Source organism: Cnephaeus nilssonii (genome assembly GCF_951640355.1).
Source record: "Cnephaeus nilssonii genome assembly, chromosome: 7".
NCBI lineage: Eukaryota > Metazoa > Chordata > Mammalia > Chiroptera > Vespertilionidae > Cnephaeus > Cnephaeus nilssonii.
Window position 1 is genome coordinate 4,489,198 of NC_137078.1, and position 14,912 is coordinate 4,504,109.

Sequence of the window (14,912 nt, forward strand, 5' to 3'; positions counted from 1 at the left end):
CGGGGCCCTGCTGGCGGGGCGGGACCGTGCTGCTGGGGCGGGGCTCTGCTGGTGGGCGGGGCTCTGCTGGCGGGGCGGGGCTCTGCTGGCGGGGCGGGGCTCTGCTGGTGGGGCGGGGCCCTGCTGGCGGGGCGGGGCTCTGCGTCTCCGCCCGCCACGCCCCCACTTCCCCGTCCCCTGCGCCGCGCGCCCCCGCGTGGCCAGCCCCGCCCGTAGCGGGCCCGGGATGGAGGCGGAGGCGGAGGACGAGGCGGTGGCCTCCCCGCCCCTGGTCCGCCTCTCCTTCCTGTCGGTGGCCCGCCCGTCGGCCCACTCCCGGCTGCGGCGGCGAGAGGAGGACGCGGTTGGGGCGCGGAGGCCGAGGTGCGGAGGAGCGGCGGCCCGCGCGGAGAGATGCTGGGCGTGGCGGCAGGGATGACCAACAGGTAAAGTTCGGGCCCTTCCCGGCCGCGCTCTGAGCCCCGCCACGTAGGCTGCGAGCGGCCGCCGGCCCTGCTCCGCGCCCCTTCCGGCCGGCGAGCCCCCGCGGACCGCCCTGGGCCCGGCGGCCCTCCGACCCGCTTCCGCCTCCCGCGCCCTGCCCCGGGACTGGCTCGCGGCCTCTGGGGTTAGCGGCTCCCGGGGTGCCCGGTCTGAGCGCTCTGGGGGCGAATCCTGCCGTAGTGCCTAGCAGAGTGCTCGCGGCAGACATTCGTTGAGTGAATAATGTGTATTCTAGCAATAGGAATGTGACACAGGCCCGCGGTCTTAGCCCCCATTTTAAAAATGGAAAATAACTTGTGGTAGTTGTGCCTATAGGTATTTACTATATTAGAAATGAAAACTGAGGCAAAGCAACTGGATTTTCCTATCTCTTTTGCCTTCAGTTTATTGCCATATATTTTGATTGAATTACATGAAGAAAATCTGGTCTTACACAGATAAGTGGTTGGGAAGGGGAGGAGTGTTTTAGTAGGTTTTTAAGTAATTGTGGGTATTCTTTGTTACTGCACCCAAAGAGGTTACTGCTAGTTTCTTACAGATTGGTTTGGATGTGAAATCTGAAGCCTTACAGATGAACTCTTCACATGTGGTACATTAACATTCATTGTTCTATCCTGCAGCTTAAATGGGCTTGTTACCCATTGTAACATCTTACGTTTATCATTTGGAAAATACTGATTCACCCAGTTAAGGCAGATCTTCCAAATTGCTGACACATTTCATTATACAATATCGCTAAATCATTTTTTAATAGCACCGCTGATTTCCCGTAAGTATGGAGAAGCAGTCAGGCTCAAGGTGGTGGATACAAGTTTTCCAACATTCTAATTTTCAGTTGAAATCTCGGTTTTTATTATTGGTAGACAACTATTACCAATTGTTTTCCTCCAAGTGACAGGTTCATTTTGTTCAGTTTCAAGAAACGTCTACAAACCATGGTTTGTCTTGTTATTGTTTCCAGTAAAAATGTATCATGAAAAAAGCATTTAATTTATGTTCTTTTAACATATGTGCTTTTCCTCGAGACAGCTGGCTTACCTTGGTATGCAGCAGAAGTGCTTCATGCATACCTCTTTTTAAAAAACTTCTTAAAAAAATTGATTTCAGAGAGAAGAAGAGAGAGGGAGAAAAAAAAATCCATGTGAGAAAGAAACATCGATCAGTTGCCCCCAACTGGGGATCAAACTGCAACCTGAGCATGTGCCCTGACGGGGAATTGAACCCACCACCTTTTGGTGCTCCAACCAGCTGAGCCACAATGGCCAGGATATGCATACCTTTCTTTTCTTCAGAAGTGACAAAAATGAAGGTCAAGAGTCAAGATTTAATAACATTCATAATTTGTACTGCTTCATCAAGGATATTTTTTCTTTATTAAAATGTATTAAATATTAAGTTGATACAATATTTAAAATATTTGTAAAAAATAAAGACTAATTATACAGTGGATATACAGTATTAGTAAAGAGTATAACATTTGGGCTGTTTACAATTTGGGGCTATCTATACTATTATCTATACTATTAATAGAGGAATATGCAAATTGCCTGGGACAATCATGCAATGACCAATCAGAACGGGGCGGGGCTGCGGCAGAGAGCTCTCAGCACACCTGCACTGGGGTCCGAAGGGCATGGAGAGGAAGGGAGAGCAGATAGGCAGTTAGGAGGATCAGGTTAGGAGGGGAGAGCAGATAGGCAGTTAGGAGGATCACAACAGGAGGGAGGGCAGTTAGAGGGATCAGGCTGGCAGGGGGGAGCAGTTAGGCAGTTAGGGCAATCAGGCCAGGAGGGGAGCGCAGTTAAGGGGATCAGGTCGGCAGGGGAGAGCTGTTAGGGTCATCAGGCTGGCAGGGGAACAGTTAGGGGCATCAGGCAGGCAGGCAGGCAGGTGAGTGGTTAGGAGCCAGTGATTCTGGATTGCAAGAGGGATCCCGGATTGGAGAGGGTGCAGGCCAGGCTGAGGGGACCCCCCCCCCTCCCCCTATGCACACATTTCGTGCACCGGGCCTCGAGTCTATACTAATTACAGTAATATGCTAATTAGACCGGGAGGTCTTCTGGGAGACCTTCTGGACATCCTTCTGGACAAAGCCATTGGGACGGGGCTGAGGCAGAGGTGGTTAGGGGTGATCAGGCCAGGAGGAGAGGGCAGTTGGGGGTGATCAGGCCGGCAGGGGGGTAGTTGGGGGCAAGCAGGCCGGCAGAGGGGGGCCAGCTGGGGGCAAGCAGGCCGGCAGGGGGTGCCAGTTGGGGGCGAGCAGGCCGGCAGGGCGGGGCAGTTGGAGGCAAGAAGGCTGGCAGTGGGGGGCAGTTGGGGGTGATCAGGCTGGCAGGGGGGCAGTTGGGGGTGATCAGGATGGCAGGGGGGAAGTTGGGGGCAAGCAGGCCAGCAGGAGGAGCAGTTGGGGGTGAGCAGGCCGGCAGGGTGGGAAGTTGGGGGTGAGCAGGCTGGCGGGGGGGGCAGTTGGGTGCGATCAGGCTGGCAGGGGGGGTCAGTTGGGGGCAAGCAGGCTGGCGGGGGGAGGCAGTTGGGGGTGATCAGGCAGGCAGGCAGGTGAGCAGTTAAGAGCCAGTAGTCCCGGATTCCGAGAGGGATCCTGGATTGGAGAGGGTGCAGGCCGGGCTGAGGGACCTCCTCATGCATGCATTTCGCGCACCGGGCCTCTAGTCTATACTAATTAAAGGGTAATAGGCTAATTAGACTGGGATACCTTCTGGACGTCCTTCAGGACAAAGCCATTGCGACGGGGCTGAGGCAGAGGTGGTTAGGGGTGATCAGGCCAGGAGGAGAGGGCAGTTGGGGGTGATCAGGTTGTCAGGGGGATAGTTAGGGGCAAGCAGGCGGGCCGGGGGGGCAGTTGGGGGCGAGCAGGCTGGCAGGGTGGGGTAGTTGGAGCAAGCAGGCTGTCAGTGGGGGGCAGTTGGGGCAAGCAGGCCGGTGGGGGGCAGTTCAGGGCAAGCAGGCCGGTTGGGGGTGATCAGGACAGCAGAGGGGGAAGTTGGGGGCGAGCAGGCCAGCAGGGTGGGCAGTTGGGGGTGAGTAGGCCGGTGGGGGGGGGCAGTTGGGTGCGATCAGGCTGGCGGGGGGGGTAGTTGGGGGTGAGCATGCCAGCGGGGGGGGCGGCAATTGGGGGCGATCAGGCAGGCAGGCAGGTGAGCAGTTAGGAGCCAGTGGTCCCGGATTCTGAGAGGGATGTCAGACATTCCCTGAGGGGTCCCACATTGGAGAGGGTGCAGGCTGGGCTGAGGGACACCCCCCTCCCTGTGCACGAATTTCGTGCACCAGGCCACTAGTCTCTCTCTCTATCCTATCTAATAAACTGGTAATATGCAAATTGACCGTCACTCCAACACACAAGATGGATGCCCCCATGGGGTCAAAGATGGCCACCCCCATGTGGACCCTACCCATGCATGCATTTCATGCACCGGGCCTCCTGTTAATAATAAAGCTATTGTGAATTTTGTGGACAGGTTTTTATGTAAACCCTAGTGGCCCTGCACACAGATCCATGCGTGAGTAGCTTACTGCTGCTTGCCTCAGCTGGCTGCCCCGCCCACCGCACGTAGCTTGCTGCCCCGCCCTCCTGTAGCTCTCCACCACTCATAGCTTGCTGCCCCACCCTCCTGTAGCTCTCCGCTGCTTGTAGCTTGCTGCCCTGCCCTCCTGCTGATCGGTCGTTACATGTCATGGCGTAATTTGCATATTACCTCTTTATTATATAGAATAAGTTTTCTTTTCTATGGGGTAAATGTCCAGGAGTACAATTGCCAGGTTGTTTGACAGACTTTTCTAGAGTGGCTGTACCATTTTCATCAAGGACACTTAAACGAGAAATTGGCATTCTTTTCCTGTAGGTACATGAAGAATTTGGTTATGCTACAACTGCTTTGATTAGTGCTGAGAGACCAGCAGTTGTACCTGTTATTGCTTTTGCACTATCAGTGAAAGTGTCAACACAGTGCACAAGGCTATATCAGTATATCAGCTTCTTAGGAACTCCTTAGCATTATTATGAGAAATAGTTTTGATCTTCTAGACCTCTTGGAAAGGTCTGCCCTTCCCTCCTCAGGTTTCCAGACCATACTTTGAGAACCACTGTTAATGACATTCTAAATGATGAGGGAAGTGTACATATTTGAGATATTTAAAAGGAACGTATACAGAGAGTTCTCTTTAAAATATGTACTGGATGCTTGTTGTAGTATGTGCTTTCTAGTTTTGGGGAGTTTTAATGGGACTTAATAACTAAGCCATGAAGAACGACTGGAAAGAGCAACTTGCTGCCATGAAGGATTTTCCCTGACACTGTGGCCACTGTTGCTATGAAAAGGGTAAATGTCGTGGAAGTGAGTGTGTTCCTAAAACTTCAGTGCTGGTTTATACTAAAATGCACATATACTAAAATTGGAACGATCCAGAAAAGATTGGCATAGCCCCAGTGCAAATTTGTGAAGTGTTCCATATTTTTTAAAAATGCACAAAAACAAAATATCAAAACTTCAGTGCTCTATGCCTGTTTGTATTGTTAGGAAATTGAGCTCTAATTTTTTTTTTTCAATTTTTTTATTAAGGTATTATATGTGTACATATCTTACCATTGCCCCCCCCACCCCACTCCCATATATGCCCTCACCCCCCAGAGTTTTGCGTCCATTGGTTATGCTTATATGCATGCATACAAGTCCTTTGATTGATCTCTTATCTCCCCCACCTCTCCCTAACCTTCCCCCTGTAATTTGACAGTCTGTTTGATGCTTTACTGTCTCTGTATCTATCTTTTTGTTCAATTTTATAATGTTCTTTATTATCCATAAATGAGTGAGATCATGTGGTATTTTTCTTTCATTGACTGACTTATTTCACTTAACATAATGTTCTCCAATTCCATCCAGGTTGCTGCAAATGATGAGAATTCCTTCTTTTTTATGGCAGCATAGTATTCCATTGTGTAGATGTACCACAGTTTTCTGATCCAGTCATCTGCTGACGGGCACCTAGGCTGTTTCCAAATCTTAGCTATGGTGAATTGTGCTGCTATGAACATAGGGGTGCATATATCCTTTCTGATTGGTGTTTCTAGTTTCTTCGGATATATTCCCAGGAGTGGGATTACTGGGTCAAATGGGAGTTCCATTTTCAGTTTTTTGAGGAAACTCCATACTGTTCTCCACAGTGGCTGCACCAGTCTGCAATCCCACCAGCAGTGCACGAGGGTTCCTTTTTCTCCGCATCCTCGCCAACACTTGTCGTTTGTTGATTTGTTGATGATAGCCATTCTGACAGGTGTGAGATGGTACCGCATTGTTGTTTTGATTTGCATCTCTCGGATAATTAGTGACGTTGAGCATGTTTTCATGTGTCTCTTGGCCTTCCTTCTGTCTTCTTTTGAAAAGATTCTATTTAGGTCTGTTGCCCATTTTTTTATTGGATCATTTATCTTCCTTTTATTAAGTTGCATCAGCTGCCTGTAGATGTTGGAGATTAAACCTTTATCAGTGATGCCATTTGCAAATATGTTCTCCCATGTAGTGGGCCTTCTTGTTGTTTTGTTGTAATTTTTTTTTTTATTGATTTGAAAGAGAGAGAAACATTGATTTGTTGTGCCACTTATTTGTGCATTCATTGGTTGATTCTTTTATGTGCCCTTACTGGGAATCGAACCCGCAACCTTGGCATCTACACTAATAAAAAAGAAAGGTGCAAGTTGACTGTACCTTCACGATGCCCATCAGCCAATCAGAAGTGAGTGTGCAAATTAACCCAACAAAGATGGTGGGTTAATTTGCATGCACAGGCGCCGAGTTGCTGGGGTTGGGGCAGGACGCTTGCATTGTTGCCATGGCACTGCCCCAGCTGCTTAGGGCCTCTGGGCATTGTGGGAAGGCAAGGCTGGAGCGGAAAGAGGTGGCTCCAGGGCTGGAGCAGAAAGGTGGTGCCAAGAGCCAGGGAAAGGAAGGCCCATTCTTGCACGAATCTTCGTGCATCGGGCTTCTAGTATTGGAATAATGCTCTAGCCAATTGAGCTACCCTACCAGGGCTGAGCTCTTAATTTTTTAGTAAAGGAATGGAGATTTGTTGGTAGAAAAGATACCTTTCAGTTCTGGTTGTTCTGTGTCCTATAGTCCTAGAGCTGTGGTCAGCAAACTGCGGCTTGTGAGCCACATGCAGCTCTTTGGCCCCTTGAGTGTGGCTCTTAGGCCAGCTTAGGAGTACCCTAATTAAGTTAATAACAATGTACCTACCTATATAGTTTAAGTTTAAAAAACTTGGCTCTCAAAATAAATTTCAATCATTGTACTGTTGATATTTGGTTCTGTTGACTAATGAGTTTGCCGACCACTGTCCTAGAGAAAACTATCAGGACTGTGAAGTCTTGATTTATTTACTTATTTATTTTAAGTCTCATCCCTTTCCTTTGTGGTAGCTCCTTAGACCATCTTCTGAATAGCTTTTTCTTTTGCTAAATGTGAGCACAGGAAGTGAGCTTTCATTTCTGCCCCTACACTGGGCCAAGGAAACTTCCAACAGCTATGGATTAGTGATGGGAGAGCAGAGCTTTATTCTGACAGTCTTTATTTTCACCTAGAGGCCTGGTGCATGAAAATTCATGCACTGGCAGAGGGGACCCCTCAGCCCGGCCTGCCCCCTCTCACAGTCCGGGAGCCCTCAGGGGTGGGAGGCAACCCGGTGATCAGGGGAAGACGATGCCCCATCACACCTCTGCTGCTGCCACTGCCAGCAGTGCAAGCCTCGGCTGGCCCTGGTTACCTGAGCCTCAGGTGGCCCTGGGCGGCTGGGCAGCTGCCATTCGAGGCTTGCCTGTACTTCGGGCCGGCCCTGGGTGGCTGGGGGACTGAGGGAACTGGTGGACTCCGGAGGCAGGTGCGTGGAGCGGCCAGGCCTGTCTGCCGCCCCAGCGGGGCTGAGAGGACTGGATGCCACCATCTTGTGGCTGTGGGCGCCGCCATCTTTGAGGGGGTGGCAGTTAATTAGCATATTCCCTCCTTATTGGCTGTGGGCGCCACCATCTTTGAGGGTGGGACAGTCAATTAGCATATTCCCTCCTTATTGGATGTGGGTGCTGCCATCTTTGCGACGGTGTGAGGGTCAATTAGCATATTCCCTCTTAATTAGGTAGGATAATGTTGTATTTGTTCTTCAGATAATCATTTAAGTAAACCTTAGTAGAGGTCATGTTTATAGCTAGGGTTGCACTAAAATAGAAGGAAGATTAAACCAAACTATCTGTTGATTTTACATTTCTTGTAATTATGTTTTAAGCTGTGGCTTCCTGACCACAGAAATATCTACATTACATATTGGACTGTTGACATGTTGTCTTCTAAAACTTTAATTTTAATGTACTTGAGAGGTAAGAGCTGCAATGCCTGTTGCCACATACTGTGCATTCCCCAACAGCAGTGGTTCTATCTCTTCTCGTGCCAGCCTTTCATCTCTTTTTTTTTTTTTTTTTTTCTTAAGAATTTTAGTGAGTTTATTTGAGCCAAACTGTCAACATATGCCGGGAAGCAGAACCTCAACGAATTGAGATAATGCTCCAAAGAATGGCGGGTTACATCTGTATTTATACATTGCAATCCAAGGAGGGACATACGTGGGTTACGTGAAATTCATTGGTGATGGATTAAGGAGGTGGGATAAAGTCAAACCCCTGGGATTGGATAAAAAGTAAAATGATGGACACATACTTAGGTGGGTACAGGAACAATTAACATGATAATGAAGGAATTTGAGGCATCTGTCCTGGCGCCCACCACATTGGGTTGTGCCCCAGGGGCTCCAGAAAAAAGGAAGTTACAAATTACCCAGACACCTCACAGATATGTTATCTTAGAGGCAAAAAGGCAAATGGGCTCAGGAAAGATCTAAGTTGATCTTTGTCATGGAAAATATCAGCCTAGGACATGACTGCAGTTAAATATTTAATTTTCAGACCATCTTTTGTGGTTATTTTAGGTCTCTGAGTTTTCAAGACTGCCACACTGGCCTCCCCTGAGCTTGTCAGGTTAGCATGTGGCTCCTTTCGTCCACACAGCCCCCTTTTGGTCATAAATCAATCCAAAGGATGCATTGATGACCAACCTTTTGGTTGGATAATGGAGTCCCACGGTGCTAGGAAGGCTCATTCCTAGGATGTCTCAGTGTCAGCATGTCTTGCTGAACAGGTGGACCACTGGGGATGGGGCAAGACCATAACCTTAGATGGCATTTAAGGTCGAATTATATATATATATATTTAAAAAGGCAGGTAAATGGGAGGCAATCAGATCCTATATGTCCTTGTTAAAAGTATTCTGGATCATTTCTAATTTTGAGCCACCATGATCTGAGTCTTTTTGCTGTTTGTCTTACGTTTTGCTTTTCTGCATCTAATATAACATTTACATATCAAGAACAAAAGTAACAATAGTAAACCAATAACACTGATTAGGAACAGAAAATGTCTAATACTAGACAAGGAAAAGTCTAAGGGGAACAAGTATCACAGCCAACCGAAAAACGCTTTACATGTATTATCATAATTTTTTATTAAGCTAGTTATGTTTTCCTCCTTCATCCACTGTCATTGGTACCTTATGATATGTTTGGCCAGGTGAATTAAGACTCTACTATTTCATTATCTAGAAGCTCTAATTTTCTTCTGGCCAGTTAGTTCCCATAAAAATGGCTTCATGGGGAGGAGTTCAATTTCCCAATACATTGGTTTTTCAGTATCAATATTATCACAGATTTTATGAACATCAGGCAAAGTCATTCTGCCTATATTTTCAGTATTACACCATATTCTAGTATTATTTAATGTAAACTTGGTGATATTACAGTAAAAATTGCTTTTAACCCTTCCCAGCAAAAACGCCCCTTTCCCATATACTATATTGTTATTTGTTGGGGTAGATACAATAAGCCAGGACTGGGTGAATTCAGTATTCCATATGGATTGAGGGCATAACCATTCACTTTTCCAATTTTCAGACAGTGAGATAGGTTCACCTTGTTTATTATTTTTAAATATGGCCCATCTACTTCCCATTGGAAGTATTCTAGTATTATTGAGGATGGTCCTTACGCCAGCCAGTTGAACTACTGGGAATTTTAAGCTTAGGATTTAACTGGCACCTGGGCTATTAAAAACACAATGTCGTAGATCACATTTCCCATTTAAAATTTTCCAAATTCCTGGGGAACCATATGAGTCCCGTAAGTGTCTGGCCTGGGCTTCTGCAGCCATTATAGTTGGCCATTGTTTCATAGCCACTTCAGATTCCTCGCATTAGCATAGACAACAGGCCCAGTTGAGTTAGGGCACAGGCACGTTCCCATTGTTGGGTTGGGCATGAGTTTTTATAGTCTGTCGAGCCTGTTCTATCCATTAAACTAAGGCTTTATTGTCTTTCCATGCTGCTTCCCACTCTTTTTCCTTCTTCCTGAAACAGCATTCCCTCTATATGACCTATTTTAGATAAAAATCTTTTTCTAATGAATGACATTCTTTATTAGCTGCAAGTTCAGCTTGTCCCGGATACCAAGGCCAGACCCTACTCCTCCAAGTATTCCTCTTTTGCTTCTTTTAGGGAGACCAATGTTGTTGGATCCACCAGAAATGTTGTTGCCATTGGGTAGCTATGGCTCGGGAGCAGTTAGGGTATACTGAGTGGAGCCAAAAATGTTGAGTTCCCCATGCCATAAATGGGTGAAGGGGACTCCCAAATGAGCTAGAGTTTGAGTATTCATAGGGCTCCTCAAACATCCAGGACACAAGGACGGTGGGGTAATTATAAACATATCTACCCACCAAATGATGTCAATAATTTCTGAAATGGGGACCCATTGATTTATTTCTTGTTTCACAGACATCCAGCCATAAGAGCATGGCTGGTGAGTCTGAGGACATGAAATGCTATGACAGATAGGACAGGCTGCTGCAAGCCTTTGGCCATTATATCTAGGTGTTTTTCTTAGCTATTCATTACCCATCTCTATAGCCATACAATATTCATCCAGATGACATCCATATACAATTCTACCAGTGGAATTATCAGGGAGATATTCTTGGAGGTACTTGCCTAAGGTGGGTCCTTTATAATAGATAGAGCCAGAAAACAACAACAACCAAAGCTTATATTGATAGTAGGAGAAGACCAATATGTGGCTAACAAGGCATTAATTTCACTATCATACCTGATAACTAGAACATCATTGTGTAGTAGGTAGGAAAGATCAGCAGGTATCCAAGTTAAATTTTTCATATCTAGTAAAGGAAGAGGTCTGGGGAGGTAGATATTGTTTCCACTAGGGAACCATAAGGTTAATAATAATATGAAAATCATTTTATGTACATTCAATCAATATCAGTCAGATGATATAAAACAAGCAATATCCGTATGTGAGTATACAGGCCTTGTTGACGTTATCTTGGGATAGCTGTCTGCCTCCGTGGTCAGCGACTTCTCGTCCTTGAAAAGTCTGTGATCTCCTTCTCCCTTTCACTCTTTCTAAAAATCAGTGGAAAAATATCCTCGGGTGAAGATTAACAAAACAAACAAACAAAAAAATCATACTGTTGTGCAATTGCTGTTTTTCCAGGATTTTAAAAATTGTGGTAAGATATGCGTAACATAAAATTTACCTTTGCAGTGTACATTCAAGGCATTAAAGTACATTCACATTAAGTATATTCACATCTCCAGAACCTCTTCATCTTCCAAACTGAATCTCTATGCTCAATGAACAATAATTACCCATTTCTGGCAATTGCTTTTTTAACCTCATAAACTGTCTTTGAGGTTTTCCTATGTGTAATATCTGGGTATCTACATTATGTTTTTTAACCTTAGTTTTCATGGCTATGTGGTATTTCACAGTATACATGTGATATAATTTATATAACCAGTCCTTGATGGACATTTGGGTTCCATTTTTGTTTGTTTGTTTGTTTGTTTCAAACACTTGACCACTTGTGCCATTGTTTCTGTAGGAGGTCTCTGAGTATATAGAGGTGTGCGCCAAGATCATTGGGCCTGTGTGCCAACCCCAGTTCTGTCCTTTCATTGGCTCTATGGCCTTGCCCTCTCAACCTTTTTAAAGCTCAGTTTCTTTTTTTTTTATGCAAAAACACTTGAATTGGCATCCTTAATCCTCTTCGTCCAGCAGCAAAGACCTATGATGCGTTCATATAAATCTCAGGAAGCCCACGTGACCACACCTGCCACCTCCCACCCTGGTATCTCCAGGATCAATAAAGCCATAACTACCAAAGAAAAGAGAATCAGCCATGGCACTCAGCAACACCAGGTGCAGACAGAAAGCCGTGGCACCACTTTCAAGAGAAAACACTGCAATTTAAATGTTCTCTTTTCACATTGTCAGTGTTCTCCTTTCCTGAGTCACTGCTACGGCCCCACAGAGCAGCGGCGACACTGGGGACCGAGCCTTAGCACCGACGCCATCCGCATGGGACCAGGAGCGTGCAGGAGGCGTCACTCCATGGCTGCCAGCTACTCAATGGCACAGTGGACTTTCTTTGCGATTTCTTCATATTCTTTCTGCTTATTGTTGGCTCCCTTTGCCACTTTGTTCTTGGCTCTTTCTTTGTCCAGTTTCAAAAATTCACCGAGGATTAGCTCTTCAAACTGCTTCTTGACAGGAAGGAAGGCATAGCCGGATGAATGCTTTTTTTGTTCCTCTATGGGGTTGTCATCTGGCTCCCAGCCTTTCAGCTCCTTGAAGCAGAAGAAGCACTGGCCCAGGTCAGGCTCGGTCTCGGTGGGCCAGTTCTTGAACGTAGAGATGCGGTGGTTCTTGAGGTAGAGCTGCCAGGCCACGGGCAACGACACGACACCCATCCCACCGCCACCCCGAGCAATGCTGTGATTCAAATCACTTAAAGCTCAGTTTCTTAATTTATAAAATAACTAGAGGCTCGGTGCATGGGATTCGTGCACTGGTGGGGGACATGGCCTGCAGGGACAGACCCGCTGTGGGAGCACTGCTAATTCCGGTCAGCCGAGCAGGAACAGCTGCTCATCCTGGTCAGCCGAGTGGCGCTCCCACTGTGGGAGCGCACTGACCACCAGGGGGCAGCTCCTGCATTGAGCGTCTGCCCCCTGGTGGTCAGTGTGCATCATAGCAACTGATCGACTGGTCATTCTGGTCATTCCGCTGTTTGATCGCTGGGCTTTTATTATATAGGACTAGAGACCCAGTGTAAGAAATTCGTGCACGGGGTGGGGGGTCCCCTCAGCCCAGCCTGCACTCTCTTCAATCTGGGACCCCTCAGGGGATGTCCGACTGCCGGTTTAGGGGATTGGGCCTAAACCGGCAGTCGGACATCCCTCTCACAATCCTGGACCACTGGCTCCTAATCTCTCGCCTGCCTGCCTGGTCGCCCCTAACTGCTCCACCCTGCTGGCCTGATCGCCCCTCACTACCTCTGCATGCTAGCCTGATTGCCCCTAACTGCCCCCTGCTGGCCTGGTCGCCCCTCACTGCCCCCTCCCTGCCTGCCTGGTTGCCCCGAACTGCCCCCCCCTGCCGACCTGGTCACCCCTTAATGCCCCCCTGCCAGCCTGGTTGCCCCCAACTGCCCCCCCCACCAGCCTGGTCGCCCCCAACTGCCCCCCCAGCCTCTTTGCCCCTCACTGCCCCCCCACCAGCCTAATAACCCCCAACTGCCCCCCCTGCCGGCCTGGTTCCCGCCAACTGCAACCCCCCACTGGCCTGGTCACCCCTAACTGCCCCCCCACCGGCCTAGTTGCCTCTTACTGCCCCCCTGCCGGCCTGATTGCCCCCAACTGCCCGCCCCCCCCGCCAGCCTGGTTGCCCCTCATGGCCCTCCTGCCAGCCTGGTTGCCCCACAGAGCCTGCTTGTTCAGTTCTTTGGTCGTCCCTCACTAACCCCCCCTGCCAGCCTGGTTGCTCCATGAAGCCTGCTGTTCAGTCGTTTGGTCGTCCCTCACTAACCCCCTGCTGGCCCGGTTGCCCCACGCAGCCTGCTGTTCAGTCATTTGGTTGTCCCTTACTAACCCCCCTGCCGGCCTGGTGGTAGGCAGCCATATTGTGAGGGTGTGATGGTCAATTTGCATATCACCTCTTTTTATATAGGATACCATCTGTCTCAGAGAGTTGTGAGAGTTAAATATGAAGGCAAATTAAACATTTCTGAACGGATACAAATCAAATCTAAGGAGTTTAGGAATCGAGAATGAGAGGGAAGTTTTTTATACTGTTTTGATTTTTTTTTTAACCATATGCATGTAGTAATTTTTAAAGAATTTAACATCATGCCAAGAACCTACTAGATGCTCTGTTAATGTTAACTGTAGTTTTGGTGTTGACTTTTCCTACCATCCTGCTGCTTTTCTTCAAATTTACAGCTTCTGATTTCACCATGTCAGTTAATGGCACTCACATAGTGAGTTTTTATTTCATCCTCTCCTTCACTTCCTGTATCCACTTTCTTGCTGAGTTCCTACCTTAGAATTTTCTTTTGAATCCTATCTCTTTCTTACTCCGTTCTTACTGACTTCATTTTCATCTTCATCCTGATTATCTTTTAAGACAGGGAAAGATTTTAGAGAATGCAAAATAAAATCCCAGTGCATATTAAACATTTGAAGCGGAACAATAGTTTTTGGTGTGTTCTGTTTTTCATTTAACCCTTTGCACTCGCTTGCTTTTTAAAAAGAGCTGCTACCGATGCTAACCGTGTCGAGTCACACTCGACATCCGAGTGCAAAAGGTTAAATGTTGATAAAGTACAGAGTTTTTTAAAGGGGTTACAGTATTGGTGGTAAAATTTACATAGTATATGCTTTATTAACATATCTGTATTAATAAAAGGGTAATAAGCTAATTAGACTGGGTCGACCGGACATCTTCCGGACATCTGACTTCCTTCTGGACAAAGCCACGGTGGCAGGGGCCGAGGCAGAGGTGGTTAGGGGCAGTCAGGCCAGCAGGGGAGCAAGCAGTTAGGGGTGATCAAGCCAGCGGGGGAGCAAGCAGTTAGGGGCGATCAAGCCAGCGGGGGAGCAAGCAGTTAGGGGCGAGATCAGGCCGGTGCCGGGGGAGCAAGCAGTTAGGGGACGATCTGGCCAGCAGGAGAGAGCAGTTAGGGGGCGATCAGGTCAGCAGGGGAGGAGAATTGGGGGTGATCGGGCTGGCAGGAGAGGGCAGTTGGGGGTGATTGGGCCAGCAGGCAGAGGTGGTTAGGGGCGATTGGGCAGGCAGGCAGAAGTGGTTAGGGGCGATCAGGCAGACAGGCGAGCGAGCCAGCTGTCCCGGATTGCGAGAGGGATGTCCCACAAGGGGTCCCGGATTGCGAGAGGGTGCAGACTGGGCTGAGGGACTCCCCTCCCCCCCATGCACGAATTTTGTGCACTGGGCCTAGTGCTAGAAATAAA

General features: G+C 47.9%; 2 protein-coding genes across 3 annotated transcripts in view; one reads left to right on the top strand and one right to left on the bottom strand.

Annotated features, from left to right (window-relative positions):
- Positions 1–273: 273 nt before the first annotated feature.
- LIMS1 (LIM zinc finger domain containing 1) overlaps positions 274–14,912 on the top strand; it is a 159,327-nt gene continuing 144,688 nt past the window's right edge. For both annotated transcript variants that reach the window (XM_079776943.1, XM_079776947.1), the window contains exon 1: positions 274–425. In XM_079776943.1, coding sequence (XP_079633069.1) covers positions 394–425 — 32 coding nt within the window. In that variant the 5' untranslated portion in view covers positions 274–393. The remainder of the gene's footprint in view (positions 426–14,912) is intronic.
- LOC307103365 (baculoviral IAP repeat-containing protein 5-like) lies at positions 10,924–12,838 on the bottom strand. Its single transcript, XM_079777660.1, has one exon. The coding sequence runs from the start codon at positions 12,351–12,353 to the stop codon at positions 12,006–12,008; it is 348 nt and encodes a 115-aa protein (XP_079633786.1). The 5' UTR covers positions 12,354–12,838; the 3' UTR covers positions 10,924–12,005.

Coding starts and splice junctions, on each gene's coding strand:
- LOC307103365 (XM_079777660.1), bottom strand. CDS start 12,353: ATGGGTGTCGTGTCGTTGCCCGTGGCCTGGCAGCTCTACCTCAAGAAC.